The following is a 17,698-nucleotide window of genomic DNA, read 5'->3' as shown; positions in this document are numbered from 1 at the left end:
GCTGCATGCCCTTAACATGGGGGGTGGGGCGCTTTGGGGCAGGGGGGCAGCCTGCGGCCCCCCCACCCCAAAGCACCTTGTCCCCATGTTGATGAGGACAAGGGCCTCTTCCCAACAACCCTGGCCATTGGTTGTCGGGGTCTGCGGTCGGAGGGCTTATCGGAATCCGGGAGCCCCCTTTAATAAAGGGGCCCCCAGATCCCGGACCCCCATCCTATGTGAATGAGTATGGGGTACATCGTACCTCTACCCATTCACCTGGGGGAAAAAAGTGTCAATAAAAAAAAAACACACTACACAGGTTTTTAAAGTAATTTATTAGGCAGCTCTGGGGGTCTTCTTCTGACTTCTCCGCTCTCTCCGGCCTCTTCACCCGGTGTCCGGTTCTTCTCCCGCTCTCCGGCCTCTTCTCCCGCTCTCCGGTTCTTCTGCCGGGCTCCACCGCTATCTTCTGCTCTTTTGCCGCTCTTTTGCTAGCGGTGGCCCAGTCTTCTCCGTCGTCTTGTTTCCTCTTCTCTTCTTCCGATGTTGACACGACGCTCTCTCCCACTGTAATGCCGTGTGCGAGGTGTGCGACGACTTATATAGGCATGGGGCGTTGTCCCCGGGTGATGCCCGGCAGAAGAACCAGACACCGGGAGAAGAGGCCGGAGAGAGCGGAGAAGTCGGAAGAAGACCCCGGAGCTGTCTAATAAATTACTTTAAAAACCTGTCTAGTGTGTTTTTTTTATTGACACTTTTTTCCCCCAGGTGAATGGTTAGAGGTACGATGTACCCCATACTCATTCACATAGGGTGGGGGGCCAGGATCTGGGGGGCCCCTTATTAAAGGGGGCTCCCATATTCCGATAAGCCCTCTGCCCGCAGACCCCGACAACCAACGGCCAAGGCTGTCGGAAAGAGGCCCTTGTCCTCATCAACATGGGGACAAGGTGCTTTGGGGCAAGGCATCCCCCTACCCCAAAGCGCCCACCCCCCATGTTGAGGGCATACGGCCTGGTACTGTTCAGGAGGGGGGGGTGCTCGCTTGTCCCCACCCCCTTTCCTGACCGGCCGGGCTGCGTGCTCGGATAAGGGTCTGGTATGGATCTTAGGGCGGACCCCCACGCCGTTTTTTCAGCGTAGGGGGGGTTCCCCTTAAAATCCATACTAGACCTAAGGGCCCGGTATGCCCCTGGAGGGGAACCCATGCCGGTTTTTTATTTAAAATTTGGCGCGGCGTTCCCCCTCATTCATACCAGACACCTGTCAGCAATGCTTGTCGCTCATTGCGAAAGGATGAGCTCGGCGCTGGCTCCCACGACAGGGCTCGCGGGTGTCAAATCTCGCCGATAACAGCGGCGAGATTGACAATATCGTGGTCACCTACTGTAGATCAAATCATATTTATGTGTTAGAATGGCCCAGTCAAAGTCCAGACCTAAATCCATTTGAGAATCTGTGGCAAGTCGCTCTCTATCCAATCTGACAGAGCTTGAGCTATTTTGTGAAGAAGGATGGGCAAAAATTTCCCAAAGAGCGAGCCAGTGCGAGATGCACAGTACCCTGTCGCCGAGAACCAGCACGATGGGATCGCGCTGGAAACACATTCTCGCAGTCAGGTACCGTAAACTATTCCATTGTAGCTCTGGCTGTATGTTTAGGGTCGTTGTCCTGCTGGAAGGTGAACCTCCGCCCCAGTCTTAATTCTTTTGCAGACTGACAGGTTTTCTTCTAAGATTGCCCTGTATTTGGCTCCATCCATCTTCCCATCAACTCTGGCCAGCTTCCCTGTACCTGCTGAAGAAAAGCATTCCCACAACTTGATGCTGCCACCACCATGTTTCACGGTGGGGATGGTGTGTTCAGGGTGATGTGCGGTGTTAGTTTTCTGCCACATATGGTGTTTTGCTTTTAGGCCAAATAGTAAAATTTTGGTCTCATCTGACCAGAGCACCTTCTTCCACATGTTTGCTGTGTCCCCCACATGGCTTCTCGCAAACTGCAAACGGGACTTTTTATGGCTTTCTTCTTGCCACTTTTCCATAAAGGCCAGATTTGTGGAGTGCACGACTAATAGTTTACTTCCTCTTTAAGGCATCAGCGTACCAAGACATTTTGGACAATTTCCAACTTTGTGGTAACAGTTTGGGAATGGTCCCTTCCTGTTCCAACATGACTGCCCACCATAGACACACTCCTAAACCTTGTGGACAGGCTTCCCAGAAGAGTTGAAGCTGTTATAGCTGCAAAGGTTGGGCCAACTCAATATTGAACCCTACGGACTAAGACTGGAATTCCAATAAAGTCAGTCGTCCCAATACTTTTGACAATATAGTGTAGCCGTTTTGCTAGAGTTTGAAATAAAGTATATTGAATCATGCTATATTTATAACAATTTCAGCAAGCATCTTTACAAAACTTTTTTAGTAAAGCGATGTAAAAATAATGATGAACATAAAATGTATAATAACATACAGCAACTGACTTCACACGGTTGCCGAGTTGTTGCCGGTGACTGCACCCAACACACTGCACTAAATAAACCCGTGCAAATCATTTATATGCTGAAATTATATCAAAACAATCTTAAAGGCCTTGACATATTTTCAGGCATTTCAAGTTGAAGGTTCACTATTATCCAAATCCATGTGGAACTAAACTCAGCCATGAATCAAAAGGACGGTTATGGTTCTTGGAGAGGACAGGAGTATTTCAGGCCCATTCTCTAATGTTGGTGTAAAAATAGTTGTAGGATTTATAGGTTAGGTGTTTATTTATTTGTGGTATGGGTGACATCATACTGTCGCCAATCTGAAAGACATTCCAGATAGTGGCTCCACATTTATGATGTTTGTGGACAGCTGTCATGGAATTTAAACAGCGCCGTACTGTAAGATCTATGGAGGGAACATTAATAGGACATGAATAGGAGCACGCCAATGTGGCCTGCAACGTGATACATCAATGCTATACTGCAGGTTTATAGGCATGCTTCATTATTACAGCTTTATACAAATGTATATCCGTTGTCATAATTAGTAGTGCTTGTTAAATATATTATTAATGGCATCTCATCATTTAATAAATGTCAATCACTCTACAACAAAGCTTGTATAAATGGAGACTTGAATAACGGAGAGCTAATCTAACATATTCAAATATAATGTAGTATAATACAATACAATATAATATAATATAATATAATATAACAGATATAATGTAGAACAGAGACTTACCTGTTTCAGTGTGTGCTTCCACCGGCGACACAGCCAATCGCAGAGGGGGGGGCGCTGTCTTAAAAGGGCTAGCGGAGCTTTGTAAGAGAAGTCGCTATTGAACACAGGGGGGCCTGCCTGTTAGGGTGTGGACATGTGGCTGGAATGCTGAGCCACTTAACATGCTAGCAGCCAGATCCCCTCTGTTCATTAGCGACTTCACTTGTGGAACCCAAGTGCCTGCTAGGATATTTTCAGTTTCTCATGCCGTTTGAGCCTTCAGTATTACCAGTGTATAATATTCTGTATTCAGTTCCAGTGACTTCAATGTACAACAAGCCTATATTCTGCTCCAATGGCCCCAGTGTACTCAATACTGTATTCAGCATCCATTACCCCAGTGTACTCCAGCTTGTATCCAGCTCCAGTGACCCCATCATACTCAAGACTGTATTCAGCATCTGTGACACCAGAGTACTCTAGCCTGTACTCTTCTCCAGTGAACCCAGTGTACTCCAGCTTGTGTTCTGCTCCAGTGACCCCAGTGTACTCTAGTCTGTATCCAGCTCCTGTGACCCCAGTGAACCTCAGCCTGTATCGTGTTCCAGTGACCCCAATGTACTCCAAGCTGTATCCAGCTCCTGTGACTCCACTATGCACCAGTCTGTATCCAGTGACACTGTGTACTCCAGCCTGTTTCCTGCTCCAATAACCCTGTGCACTCCAAGCTATACCATGGTCTAGTCACCTTGTGTTCCCCAGCTTGTATCCTGCTCCAGTGACAACGTGCACACCTGCCTATACCCTGCTCCAGTGACCCTGTGCACGCCCGCCTATACCCTGTCCAAGTGACCCTGTGCACGCCCGCCTATACCCTGTTCCAGTGACCCTGTGCACACCTGCCTATACCCTGTTCCAGTGACCCTGTGCACTCCATCCTGCATCCAGCTCTTGTGTGAAGACTCTCCTCTTTGTGTTATGTTGCCTTTGGCAACCCTGCCTGCTGTAGAATTTTACTTACCTTTGAGTCGTGTTTTCAGGATCCCTGTGCAGCAAGAAACTCTTTCCTGCATATTCGTACTCAGTCTCTAGTAGGGCCGCAACCTGGGAGGTGTAAGAGCAGCAAAACCCATCACCCCTTGAGGGGTGCTTTGGTGAAGACCAAGGCTCTGTGCTGTAGTCCGTCCAAACACCCAGGCACACCCAGTCCTATTCCTCCATTGCCACCAGGTATCCTGCTTCTCGGAGAACCCCCCTGGTGTCCTATGTTCCCTTCGCCTAGCTCCAGCTGCTACAACCAAATTCAGTCTGCTTCCTAATGGGAATTAACTCTTGTCCATGACACTTGTGTGTCTTGCCTGTAGCAACCAATGAGGTTCCCCCTTTAATTTCCTAACCTGGCTAAAAATGGACAGTCAGTAAAAAAGACAGTTCTTGTTTCAAACACTTTCACCCAAGAAGCCAATCATATGTCCATTATGAACATTGTTCTTTTATGTATCAGTGTTATTCTTTCCTAACAAGTTCCAAATCAGATGCAAAGCCTTTCCAACATGAGCCTAGGGGTGAACTTGTACAGATAAGAGAAGCGAAAGAGCTCTTTATGAATAAAATCTCCACTTTTTTATACATACCATGTTCATAACAGTAAGAATAAATCTCTGTGTGGCATCTGCTCCATGATATTGTACCATATCAGAGTCTGCCACCACCAGAGTCTCCACTGTATGTTCCTCAGTAAGTCTGATGGCATTCCTCCGTTCCCGCCAATCACTACCGCCCTCCTTGCTTGTCTTCTTTTTTTTTCCTAGAAGTGTAAAACAGAAGATTAGTTCTTGCAGCGCTAAGTATGACAGTTTACACAGTGATAGGTAACCAGTAGAAAGAACTGAATGGGAAAGGAGTATTGTGATATACCGGTAATGCACCTTCAAAGAAAATCAAGATCCTCGGGGAGAACTTGGAGTTCCCAATATTGCGCATTAGCTGCCTAAATAGCATCCATAGTCCAGCTCCATGTGGGCAAACCAGCGCCTTTTTTTGGACTTAACCTCTTTCTATACCTATATCCTCTTTCTTCTATACCTTGGATAACCCACCACCACCACCACCACTCCGCCCAAAGCCCTTAAACCCAGCCTTGATTCACACCATTGCCATATGGGTCTCAATAAAATATTCTGCATGCTTAATCCTGACGGACCGCTTAGCATCCCACCTGGGTGCTTCCGCCAAGTTACAGCTTGTCCCACTCTGGAAACCGGTATTATAGCTGAGCATTGCACCCAAGAACTAGATGACAATAGCTTAGGTGCAAACTGGGACTCACACAGAATATATACCACACAAAATCAGATAAGAGCTTGTACACATTATCCTAAACAATGCAAACTCTAAATAGTAATATCAATAGTACATCCAATGAACAGCTAACATAAACAAACACATAAACATCCCACAATGGTTCGGTAAAAAGGTAAAGTGGACACAATGCTAGTCACATCTCCAAGAGGATTAGCATACAGACAGAAACAATAGGAGACTGAATTATAGGGCTGAAACAACTAATCGATTAATCGACAACTAATCGATTATGAAATTAATCGATTACTATTTTCATAATCGATTAATCGGACAGTAACATAATGGGGTTAAAAAAAAACTAAAATGAGCCCTTTATAGCACAAAAAGAGCAAATAATTGTTGCTGTAAATATTACTTTCACAGTTCTACAGTAAAAAAATGAACCCCTTACAGTAGTGATTATCTAAAGGGCTAATTTTATTTTTTTTAACCCCATTATATTACTAAACGTCTTAGACCTGCTTCACACCTATGTGTTTTTTGGTGCTTTTTGCAGAAACGCACTACAGTTCATTTACATGGCTTCCTATGGGACACGTTCACATCTATGCTTTTTTCAGTCGCTGCGTATTTGGAAAGGGTCAGGGACTTTTTTTTTTTTTTCTTAACGCAAACCAGTGCTTTTTTGGTTCAATATACTTAAATGGAGAAGCTGCTAAAAAGCACGTAATGCGTTTTTGCAGCAATTTGTGTTTTTAAATTTGCCCAACAACAAATTGTCCAAAAAAAATGCAAAAACGCAAATCGCAGCAAAATCACGTGTGCAAAAATCAAAACGCACAGCAAAAAGCACTGCAGAAACAGGTCAAAACCAAACTGCATAGGTGTGTACCGAGCCTTATGCTGGCCACACGGATCAATTTTCAGATGAGAATATTCAGACAAAAAATCTTTGTACATTTGCTGAATGAAAGAATGAAAAAATGGATCTCTGAGTCTGATGATATTTACCAGATTCACCCTTTAATAGTATATCTCCTCTAATAGTATATACAGTATATCTCTTCTAATTGTATATGCAGTATATCTCCTCTAATAGTATATACAGTATATCTATTCTAATAGTATATACAGTAGATCTCCTCTAATAGTATATACAGTAGAACTCCTCTAATAGTATATACAGTAGAACTCCTCTAATTGTATATACAGTATATCTCTTCTAATTGTATATACAGTATATCTCCTCTGTCTTATTCTCAAAGTGGATTAGAGCTTTTGCTCCCTAACCATGAAGTTGGTAATTTATATTTACCACTGCATTGAGATATTTAGGAATACATTTCCTTTTTTTTTTTTAAACTTTACATATTAAACTAAATTATACACCACAGTTTTTTTTAAGGTTATTAACCGAATAATCGATTAATCGAAACAATAATCGGCCAACTAATCGATTATGAAAATAATCGTTAGTTGCAGCCCTACTGAATTAACAATGGGGGTTCACACCTAGGAGGCATACAATGGGGAAATATACAATGAGTGAAAGGCACCTTAATTAACAGATTACATATAAAATCAGGAGACACCAGCATCATGTTGTTTAAAGATGATTAGAATCTTCCGCTTAAAGCCTCTGAGTCTGGGGGTTGAAGTAATCAATGTTATACACTGGCAAATTTGTACCCGGGCCCTAGGTTCCCAGAGTCTGTGTGTGTTTTTGGGAGGATATGGACCAAAATCTGAAACAAAACTACCAAGGAATAGAGCCCCCTCAAAGGCCAGGGCCCATAGTCAGTAGGCAAAAGGCTACCTTGCAATCCCCTTCAAAAGCCCCTGTCCCGGTTGGGTCTGTCCCACATCTCCCACTCTCCTCATCCTTTAATTGCCCTTTGTTTCCCCCGGGGATGGAGAAACCTTGGAGCTTTCAATAGTGACATCTAAAAGGGCCTCATTACAGTCTGCTCTTTCCTAACCACACGGTAATTACCTTGGCATGACATCCAAGTCCAAATGATTCCATTACCTCCAAATTCATAATTTCCTGGACTCCTTAAGAATCATAACCACCCTTTCCCATTGACAGCCTTTGAGACTAGATGTTGTACCTGCCCCATGAGTCCTCATCTCGTCGTTATATTCTTCTATCCAGGGCAACACTGGTGCACAATTTCCCTTATATTGCTCAAGATGGAAACATGATTTTGACACAGTCTTAGGATTGGCGCAAGATGTGGGGGGCTTTATTTAAATCGTCTCGAAACCAGCTTGCCTTTGAAAACGCTTTTAAGGTTACGTATGTATTTAACACCAACTAGGATAGCAAAATGTTTACCCACATATACGTCAATCTGTTTTCAGGGTCGCCCGGACTTGGGTGACATGAAACATATCTGGTGAAGGTGTTCCAAAGTGTGGAGGCTTTGGATACGGGTATACAATCTGGTAAATATGGTTCTTCATGTCAACTTGTGCAAGAACGTTTAATATAACAAAGAAATGACAGCTACTCTTAATGCGCATGACAAATTTTTACGCATATGGAAACCCTGGCTTGATCTATTTCCGTCATCACAAATAACCCCCCAGTTCCTAGAATTGTAGCTGCTTTACTCCAGATGGACAGGATCATCTGGACGTGGAATACTAAGGGACTCAACTATGCAGGAAAACATAGGGGTTCAGAATAATGTCAGCAAGTGCTCAGGACTGAAGAGTCAAAATATTATTTATTTGACTGAAGCAGGAGGCAGTTTTTTGGTGAAGAGCGGTACAATAATAATAATAATAATAATAATAATGAGTGTCTGCAGGCAACTGTGAAGCATGGTGGAGGTTCCCTGCAAGTTTGGGCCTGCATTTATGCAGATGGAGTTGGAGATTTTGGTCAGGATCAATAGTGTCCCCAATGCTGAGAGATACAGGCAGATACTTATCCATCATGCCATTCCATCAGGGAGGGGTGTGATTGGCCACAAATGTATTCTGCAGCAAAACAATGACCCCAAACATGCAGCCAATGTCATTAAATAGGAACTGCAGTCTGCTCACATAATTTGTAATAAAAACATCTTTGCCATTCTGAAGCTTCCCTCCAATCACTTTGCATATTATTTTATATATACAGTATCTCACAAAAGTGAGTACACTTTTGTAAGCCCAATTTGTTCTTAGGGGTGTACTCACTTTTGTTGCCAGCGGTTTAGACATTAATGGCTGTGTGTTGAGGTATTTTGAAGGGACAGCAAATTTACACTGTTATACAAGCTGCACACTCACTACTTTACATTGTAGCAAAGTGTCATTTCTTCAGTGTTGTCACATGAAAAGATAGAATAAAATATTTACAAAAATGTGAGGGGTGTACTCACTTTTGTGAGATACTGTACTGTGCTTCTGTACTTGCCAAATATGCTGCCGAAATCTCCCTCCACTGAGTCTGGCTGCATCCATTTTAACTGTGGGCAGCTGAAGCTGCTGCCTGTTTACTTCAAGGATTTACACAGACACACACAGAGGCACACCATCAGCTCTGCAGCCCTGATTGGCCCTCTTATGACTCATCCCCACTCCCTTCCTGGCAAACTCTTGAGAGTGAGAGAGAGAGCTGTGCATGATGTCATAAGCCTAGGCTTTTTACCAGACAAGAAACCGGAAGTTGGCTGTAAGGTATTTACTGGCAGAAAAAAAAAATGTTTTACTATCCAAAGTTAAAACAAGGGCAGAAGATTTAATAGATGGGAAGTTGAAAAAAATACTTGAAGGTCTGCTTTAAGAACTATCTTGAGTGTAAAGAAGAACAAGGAGTCCTGGAAGTGATGGTTTGGCCTCCACAGAGCCCTGATCTCCACATCATGGAGTGAGTCATGAAGGATTTGAGGCAGCCGACATCCACAGAAGATATGTGCTTAGTTCTCCAAGATGTTAGGAACAATCTTCCTACTGAGTTCCTTCAAAAACTGTGTGCAAGTCTACATAGAAGAATTGATGCAGATTTGAAGGCAAAGGGCGGTCACACCAAAGATTGATTCGATTTTCACTTCTGTTAAATTTAATCAATTAACAAAATGGAAAGTAAATGGACTATTAATACTTCTATTTTTGAAAGCATTAATCTTATTTACAACATTTTTTTTCCCATACCTGCCTAAAACTTTTGCACAGTACTGAATGTATATACCGTATACCAGAGTGTTCATAACCTTCCGATTGTTGAGCTTAGCTGTATGCCATTACCTGCTGCTGAAACATAACATAACATTACCGCTGAGGTTTAGGAATTCACACATATGTCTGTCTGCATCAGTCTCGGTTCAGGAAAGGATCCATTTTATACTAATGAGCCAGAGCTGGAAAATATGTGTTACGGGAGCTCCATGGTAATACATCCATCATCAGAGCTGCTCTATTTCAGCAGTCACCGTAATGAAAATTCCAGTTTTGTTTTCTCACATTTTCATGTGTTGGCAACTCGTTTTCAACAAAAGATGGAATCTACACAATGACAATGAACAAGATTTCAGTAACACTATGTAACCAGGCGATTGGGAAACGTATGGTGGAAAGGCAAAGCGCCATGATGACGGCTTGTACCTATCAGGGTGCTACGCCAATCCAAGTGTATCCAGTTACATCTTGCACTACATTGTAGTTGGTAGGCAGGTTGCCTACTGGTAATTAGGTAGTACTGGCCTGGCCGGAAAGGATGGGGTTAATGTCTTTTGCTGCTGCTCCCAGTTTTATTTTGCAGGCTTTAGGGTCGTCGTCCCCCCCCGGTCCTGTGTTAACGTAAATGGGGACAAGGGTCCGGATCCAGAAGACCCGTTGGAGCGTTTTTTTTTTTTTTTAGAGCTGCTGCAGAGTCTTTTGCTGTTTGGGAAGAAGACGCCGACTCATCAGGACACCAGAAGCTTGGATACTGCCAATATGGACTTGCTTTTACTGTACATGGATTCAAGCCTGTGCAGGTATGCTGGGGCAGCCAAGCCTGGGGATTAGATAAAGAGAAAGAAATGTCATTTTGCCATCTGTAATGACTACGTTGTTCAGTGTTGAAATGTTTTATTGCCTGGGCTGAAGTTATTCAAGGGGTGTATGAAAGTATAGGCGGTCCCTGGGTTATGAACAAGATAGGGACTGTAGGCTTGTTCTTAAGTCAAATTTGTTTGTAAGTCGGAACAATACATTTTTAAGTGCCACTCCAGCCTGTGCAGCGATGCAGGATGTTCCGGGCACTTCTGTGGGTGCAGTCTTGTTATTTGGGGCTCTTGTGGCCATGCAGTACTGCAGTGTGGGATGCGTCTGGTGCTGCAAGATGGCCGTTTGGCATATCCGGGACCAGGGTGGAGCGCAATCAGCCGGCAGTGAGGTCACGCCACCTCCGCTCGTAGAAGTCGTCATTCGCACCATGAATGTTTGTAACTTGGGGACTGCCTGTAACCGGCACTCTTTTTGCCTGCAGCTTGGGTCTGTTAATGCACATTATTATTATTATACAGGATTTATATAGCGCCAACAGTTTACGCAGCACTTTACAATATAAAAAGGAGACAATACAGTTATAATACAATAAAATACAAGAGGATTAAGAGGGCCCTGCTCAGAAGAGCTTACAATCCAATAGGGTGGGGCAGGTGGTACAAAAGGTTGTAACTGTGGGGAATGAGCTGATGGAAGTGGTAGAAGATGAGTTGGAGACATGATAGGCTTCCCTGAAGAAATGAGGGATCGCCTGAAGGTAGCAAGAGTAGGGGATAGCCGGACAGGTGGAGGTAGAGAGTTCCAGAGGATGGGAGAGGCACTGGAGAAATCCTGGAGACGAGCATGGGAGGAGGAGATGAGAGAGCTTGAGAGTAGGAGGTCTTGAGAAGAGCGGAGAGGACGATTTGGGTGATATTTGGAGACAAGATTGGTGATGTTGGGGTATGAAGACAGTAAGTGGTTACCAGGGGGTAACAGAGGTCCAGTGGCTAGTACCAGCAGCCTGTCGTGAAGCGTGCATCTGACAGGCGGGACATCTCTTGAGGCAAAGCAGAAGTTGTAGGCATCATCTCCACTAGTGGTTTGTCTCCTGTAGCAACCAGGAGCAGACCAGTGCACATTAGTCCCTAGCCTGTAAACTAGGTACGGATCAGGAAGAGTCAAGTGAGAGCACGCATAAAGTCATTGATGGGAAAAAGCACAAGTAATGGGTACCCCATTTGCAGTCCACAATACTTTTGGATGTTATAACAAATGAAAATACGGCATGTGTTCAAGATGGCGGACTGTAAAGAGCACATGCAATATTGACATTTGTTATAAGATCCAAAAGTATTGTGGACTCCATTGGGAACATCCACCTCTGCTCCCTTCAGGTCCCCTACCTATACCCTTAAGAGTATAGGATACCCTATATTCTCAATCCAGGAGGTGTGGATTGATATACAGTGGATATAAAAAGTCTACACACCCATGGTAAAATGTCAGGTTTCTGTGATGTAAAAAAAAAAAAAAAAAAAAAAAAAAAAGATAAATAATTTCAGAACTTTTTCCACCTTTAATGTGACCTATAAACTGTACAACTCAGTTGAACAACAAACTGAAATCTTGCTTGCACAAGTGTACACACCCTTAAAACTAATATTGTGTTAAAGCACCTTTTGATTTTATTACAGCACATAATTTTATTTCAGTCTTTTTGGGTATGAGTCTATCAGCATGGCACATCTTGACTTGGCAATATTTGCCCACTCTTCTTTGCAAAAACACTCCAAATCTGTCAGATTGCGAGGGCATCTCCCATGCACAGCCCTCGCTGAGTCACCCCACAGATTTTCAATGGGATTCAGGTCTGGGCTCTGGCTGGGCCATTCCAAAACTTAATTCTTCTTCTGGTGAAGCCATTCATTTGTTGATTTGGATGTATTTTTTGTGTCCTTGTCATGCTGAAAGATTAATTTCGTCCTCATGTTCAGCTTTCTAGCAGAAGCCTGAAGGTTTTGTGCCAATATTGACTGGTATTGGGAACTGTTCATAATTCCCTCTACCTTGACTAAGGCCCCTGTTCCATCTGAAGAAAAACAGCCCCAAAGCATGATGCTGCCACCACCATGCTTCACAGTGGGTGTGGTGTTCTTTTGGTATTGTGCAGTGTTGTTTTGGCGCCAAACATCTCTTTTGGAATTATGGCCAAAAAGTTCAACCTTGGTGGCATCAGACCATAACACATTTTCCCACATGCTTTTGGGGGACTTCAGATGTATTTTTGCAAAAAATTTAGCCGGGCTTGGATGTTTTTCTTGATAAGAAAAGGCTTCCGTCTTGCCACTCTACCCCATAGCCCAGACATATGAAGAATACAGGAGATAGTTGCCACATGTACCATACAACCAGTACTTGCCAGATATTCCAGCAGCTCCTCTAATGTTGCTGTAGGCCTTTTGGCAGCCTCCCTGACCAGTTTTCTTCTCGTCTTTTCATCAATTTTGGAGGGACATCCAGTCCAGTTATTTGGGGTTAATTAGAGGCACTTTCCTTTAATAACTTTATTTTTATTATTCTTCAAGTATCAAAAAGAAAACATAGGGCGGCATAAAATATTATATAACAATTCAAAGTACAAAAGACGAAACTGTTATTATTTTATCTACAGGGTAGGTAGGGTAGATACAATTAGAGGCACTTTAAATGATGGCAGGTGTGTACTGACTCCTATTTAACATGAGTTTGAATGTGATTGCTTAATTCTGAACAAAGCTACATCCCCAGTTATTTCAGTTTGTTTTTCAATTGAGTTGTACAGTTAATAGGTCAAATTAAAAGGTGGAAAAAGGTCTGCAATAATGCATCTTTGTCTCATTTTTTTACATCACAGAAACCAGACATTTTAACAGGGGTGTGTAGACTTTTTATATCCACTGTACATGTTGAATGTGAAACAACTCTTTGAAGGATTGGATAGTTCCCCCATGGGCCTGGCAGGCTTTCCATTGCCATCATTTCACACATTTGTTTACAGCATCTTTTAATAAAATCCAAGGCCCTGATGAAGCGGGTCTGCCTGCAAAACATGTTGGCCAAATAAAACGGATTCTAAGGCCAGGATAGTAACCATCTTGGATGGCAGACCAGTGGATATATGTTTTTAAATAACTTTTTTTTATATATTTGTGATTTTCTCAATAAAAATGTTGTGCTTTTATACATATAATTTGCATTCATTCACTATACCCTAGGACAGGGGTAGGCAGCTTCGGCACTCCAGCTGTGCTGAAACTACAAATCCCATCATGCCTTTGCCTCTAGGAGTCAGGCCTGTGATTGTCAAAGTCTTGCAATGTCTCATGGAACTTGTAGTTTCAAAACAGCTGGAGGGACGAGGTTGCCTACCCCTGCCCTAGGAGGTACATTTAAAGTCCTATATAACTTTTGTATTTCTGAGATGTATATTGTATGTTGCTCTACCCCCACACAAAAAAAAAAAAAGCTTTGGTATCCAATCAGGGAAGCCACTGCACTACATGGTTGCTGGTAAATCTAATGCCGCGTACATGAGCGGACTTTTCAACCGGACTGGTCCAACGGACCGAGTCCGGCGGACAATTCGATCGCGTGTGGGCTTCATCGGACCTGCAGCGGACTTTTTCGGTCGAAAATCTGACGGACTTTAGATTTGGAACAGGTTTCAAATCTTTATGTCAGAACTCCTCCGGACCCAGTTCCTATCGAAAAGTCCGTTTGTCTGTATGCTAGTCCGACGGACAAAAACCGACACTAGGGCAGCTATTGGCTACTGGCTATCAACTTCCTTATTTTAGTCCGGTCGTACGTCATCACATACGAATCCGTCGGGCTTTGGTGTGACTGTGTGTAGGCAAGTCCGTTCATTTGGAAAGTCCGTTGGAAGTCCGTCGGACCAGTCCGGTCAAAAAGTCCACTCGTGTGTATGCGGCATAAGGCTCTTTTCACACCTAGGAGTTTTTGGGCGTTTTTCTGCTGTAAGCCTCAGCTCTAAAACGCCCAACAAGACAAATCCCATTAATTTCAATGGCCCCAGGAGCTTTTTTTTTTGGCAGATTACAGGCGTTTTACTACATTTACATTGGTGACCTTTTAACTTTGAAAACGCCTGTACAAAAACGCTGCAAAACTCTGCAAAAATGTCCGAAAAAACACCCGAAAAATGCCTGTAAAATAGCAACGCCTAGATGTGAACAGAACCTAAAGGAAAATCAGACTGTAACGTGTGCGGTGAGCTTTAACATTCCAAGGTCCCATTCACACCTCAAAGCTACAGAACGCTTCAGCTTTCAAACTCCAAGTGCTTTAAGGGGGTCTCTTTACACCTCAGCCACTTATCATCACTATGGGATCTTGCCACTTGCATAGCATGTCTTTCCTAAAGCATGCAAAAAAAAAAAAAATGCATTAAAAGCTTGAAAATGGTAGAAAACTGACACTCTAACATAAATGGAATCTAAAAAGGTGCACGGGCATTATTTACTACCTTGTAGAGTGATTGCTCAGGTTGTCAAAAGACAACCCACATAGAGTTCTGTGACTTCACTAGTTGTTTGCAAATGTCAATCGACACAGGAATGACCGGAACGGGTTCAGCTAAATGGCGCACCTCAATTACACAAAATCTGTACAAATGCAGGGAGGTGCTATGAGGTCAGTGGCTGGTGAGGCACTGGCTAGTATCAGAGCCAGATACACACAGGTTACATACGCCGCGAGCGAGAGCAATAATTCTAGTACTAGACCTCCTCTGTAATGCTAAACATGCAACCTGTTAAAAATGTTAAGCGTCACCTATGGAGATTTATAAGTACTGCAGTTTGGCGCCATTCCACAAGTGTGTGCAATTTGAAAGTGCGACATGTCGGGTATCCATTTACTCGGCGTAACATCATCTTTCACATTATACAAAAGAATCGGGCTGACTTTAGTGTGTGTTTTTTTATATTCATGAAACCGTTTTTTTCCAAAAGAAAAAAAAAAAAAAATCGCTGCAGAAATATCGTGTGACATAAAAAGTTGCAACTACCACCATTTTATTACCTAGGGAGTCTGCTAAAAAAAAAAGATATAATGTTTGGGGGTTCTGAGCAATTTTCTAGCAAAAAAAATATGATTTTTACATGTAGGAGTGTCAGAATTGGCCTGGGTGGTCAGTTAATTACCATAAGTAATATACAAATAATTATATATTGTTTTTTTTAGGTCATTTACTATATTTTCAAAATCTGTACTCAAGCAGGCGGCTTAACGGACAAATTACTGAAGTTTGAAGTTATAACTTCCAACAAGTAATATCACAGTAAATAGATAAATAATAAATTATGTTATAACTTATAGCATAATAATATATTATTTAGCTTGATTAAAAAAGTACCTTTTCAGCAGCAGTAGTTTCTCCCTCTTAACTGTGTGCAAAAAAACATGGGATTGTGTGTAAATCTTATACCCATAAACACATTTTTTTCCCTTGTAGTTAAGAGGGCTGGGCTGGAAGGGAGCATTGGTCTTTTAGACACATCCCCCTTCTATGACACTGCAATGAGAGGCGTGCCTCCACTGCAGCATTTTTATTGGACAGCTGGGACCAATGGTACTTTACCATTGGTCCAAGACTCCAAGCTGTTCATTGAGCTCAGTGCCTCTAACAAGAAGCGAGGAGAGGCACTGTGAGCTCATCCTCTCAGTCTGCTGCAAACAGAGTGTGTCAGCTTGTATTTAAAGTAGCCACTCTGAATTTAGCTTCTGACAGGCTGTGCAAGGAGCCCCGTATCTCTGGGACCATAGGTCATAGGAACCGCAAAATTTACCAGTGGTGGGATAGGACTTAGGCTACATCCCCCCTAAATCTGGGGTCTCTGTAACCCCAGGTCACCGAGCTACAACCCTCGAAGCTGCATTTTTTTATGCTCATGGCAGATGAGGCTCTGCCTCCCCTGACTGCATGTCCCTGGTACAACGTACTCAACTGAATTTGCCCAGCTTGCAGACAATTACTTTCAGTAACCCAAGAAACTATCAAAGTAAAGGCATTTAATGAACAGCTCGCAGTGCCCTGCCACTTCAGTTGTTTCACACGATAAACATGCGAAACGCGTCAACCTGTTCCTCCCGTCTGTATGCTCATCCATTTATGCTTTTATTGATCTTCTGAATACAGCTTAATTGCATCGTTTGTGGGAGTGCAGTAAAACTTTACATGGTGGGAATACTGCATTCCAACATGAGCCTAATGCCCCGTACACACGGTCGGACTTTGTTTGGACATTCCGACAACAAAATCCTAGGATTTTTTCCGACGGATGTTGGCTCAAACTTGTCTTGCATACACACGGTCACACAAAGTTGTCGGAAAGTCCAATCGTTCTAAACGCGGTGACGTAAAACACATACGTCGGGACTATAAACGGGTCAATAGCTTTCATCACTTTATTTATTCTGAGCATGCGTGGCACTTTGTCCGTCGGATTTGTGTACACACGATCGGAATTTCCGACAACTGATTTTGTTGTCGGAAAATTTTATGGCCTGCTCTCAAATTTTGTGTGTCGGAAAATCCGATGGAAAATGTGTGATGGAGCCCACACACGGTCGGAATTTCCGACAACAAGGTCCTATCACACATTTTCCGTCGGAAAATCCGACCGCGTGTACGGGGCATTAGGGTGTATTTATAAAAAAAATATGAGTAGAGCCATTTATCCTGAGAAACTGCATTTACATTCATTCTGTACAAATATTGGAAAAATCTAAATGTTACTAGGCTATTTTTTTTTTGCAGGTTAGGCGTTTTCTTCATTTATAATGATCACAGTAGATAAGTATTCATTTCCTATGATTGTCGCCTCCATCTAGTGGCCAGAAGGTGGTATTTTACGGATTCACATTATGAATGAAGAACATCCAACTCCTGGAGAGAAAAAAAAGTAGCCGAAGGGCCAGTTCACACCACATGCAGTCCAGTGCGATTTTTTTTTACTGCATAAAAAACACATGGAAAAGTAGGTTATATGGTTTCCAATGGCATAGCTCACACCAGTGCAGTCAGTTCCAGGGCTTTCCAGTTCAGTCCAGAAAAAAAAAAAAACACAACTGAACTGGAACGCAGTAAAACACATAAAAAAATGCATTGAAACGCACTGGACCCTAGTATAGTGAAAAAAAAAAGAAAATAAAGAGAAAAAAAAAAGCAC

At 42.9% G+C, this 17,698-nt stretch overlaps 1 protein-coding gene across 2 annotated transcripts in view; it reads right to left on the bottom strand.

Moving 5' to 3' along the window:
- The window catches only part of ADAMTS17 (ADAM metallopeptidase with thrombospondin type 1 motif 17), a 407,931-nt gene that overhangs the window by 325,775 nt on the left and 64,458 nt on the right, over positions 1-17,698 (bottom strand). For both annotated transcript variants that reach the window (XM_073618375.1, XM_073618376.1), the window contains exon 4: positions 4,832-5,004. In XM_073618375.1, coding sequence (XP_073474476.1) covers positions 4,832-5,004 — 173 coding nt within the window. The remainder of the gene's footprint in view (positions 1-4,831; positions 5,005-17,698) is intronic.

The sequence above is a fragment of the Aquarana catesbeiana genome, linkage group LG03 (genome assembly GCF_042186555.1).
Source record: "Aquarana catesbeiana isolate 2022-GZ linkage group LG03, ASM4218655v1, whole genome shotgun sequence".
In the NCBI taxonomy this organism is placed as follows: domain Eukaryota; kingdom Metazoa; phylum Chordata; class Amphibia; order Anura; family Ranidae; genus Aquarana; species Aquarana catesbeiana.
The sequence above is the reverse complement of the archived record's forward strand: the minus strand, read 5'-3'. Positions and strand labels throughout refer to the sequence as shown.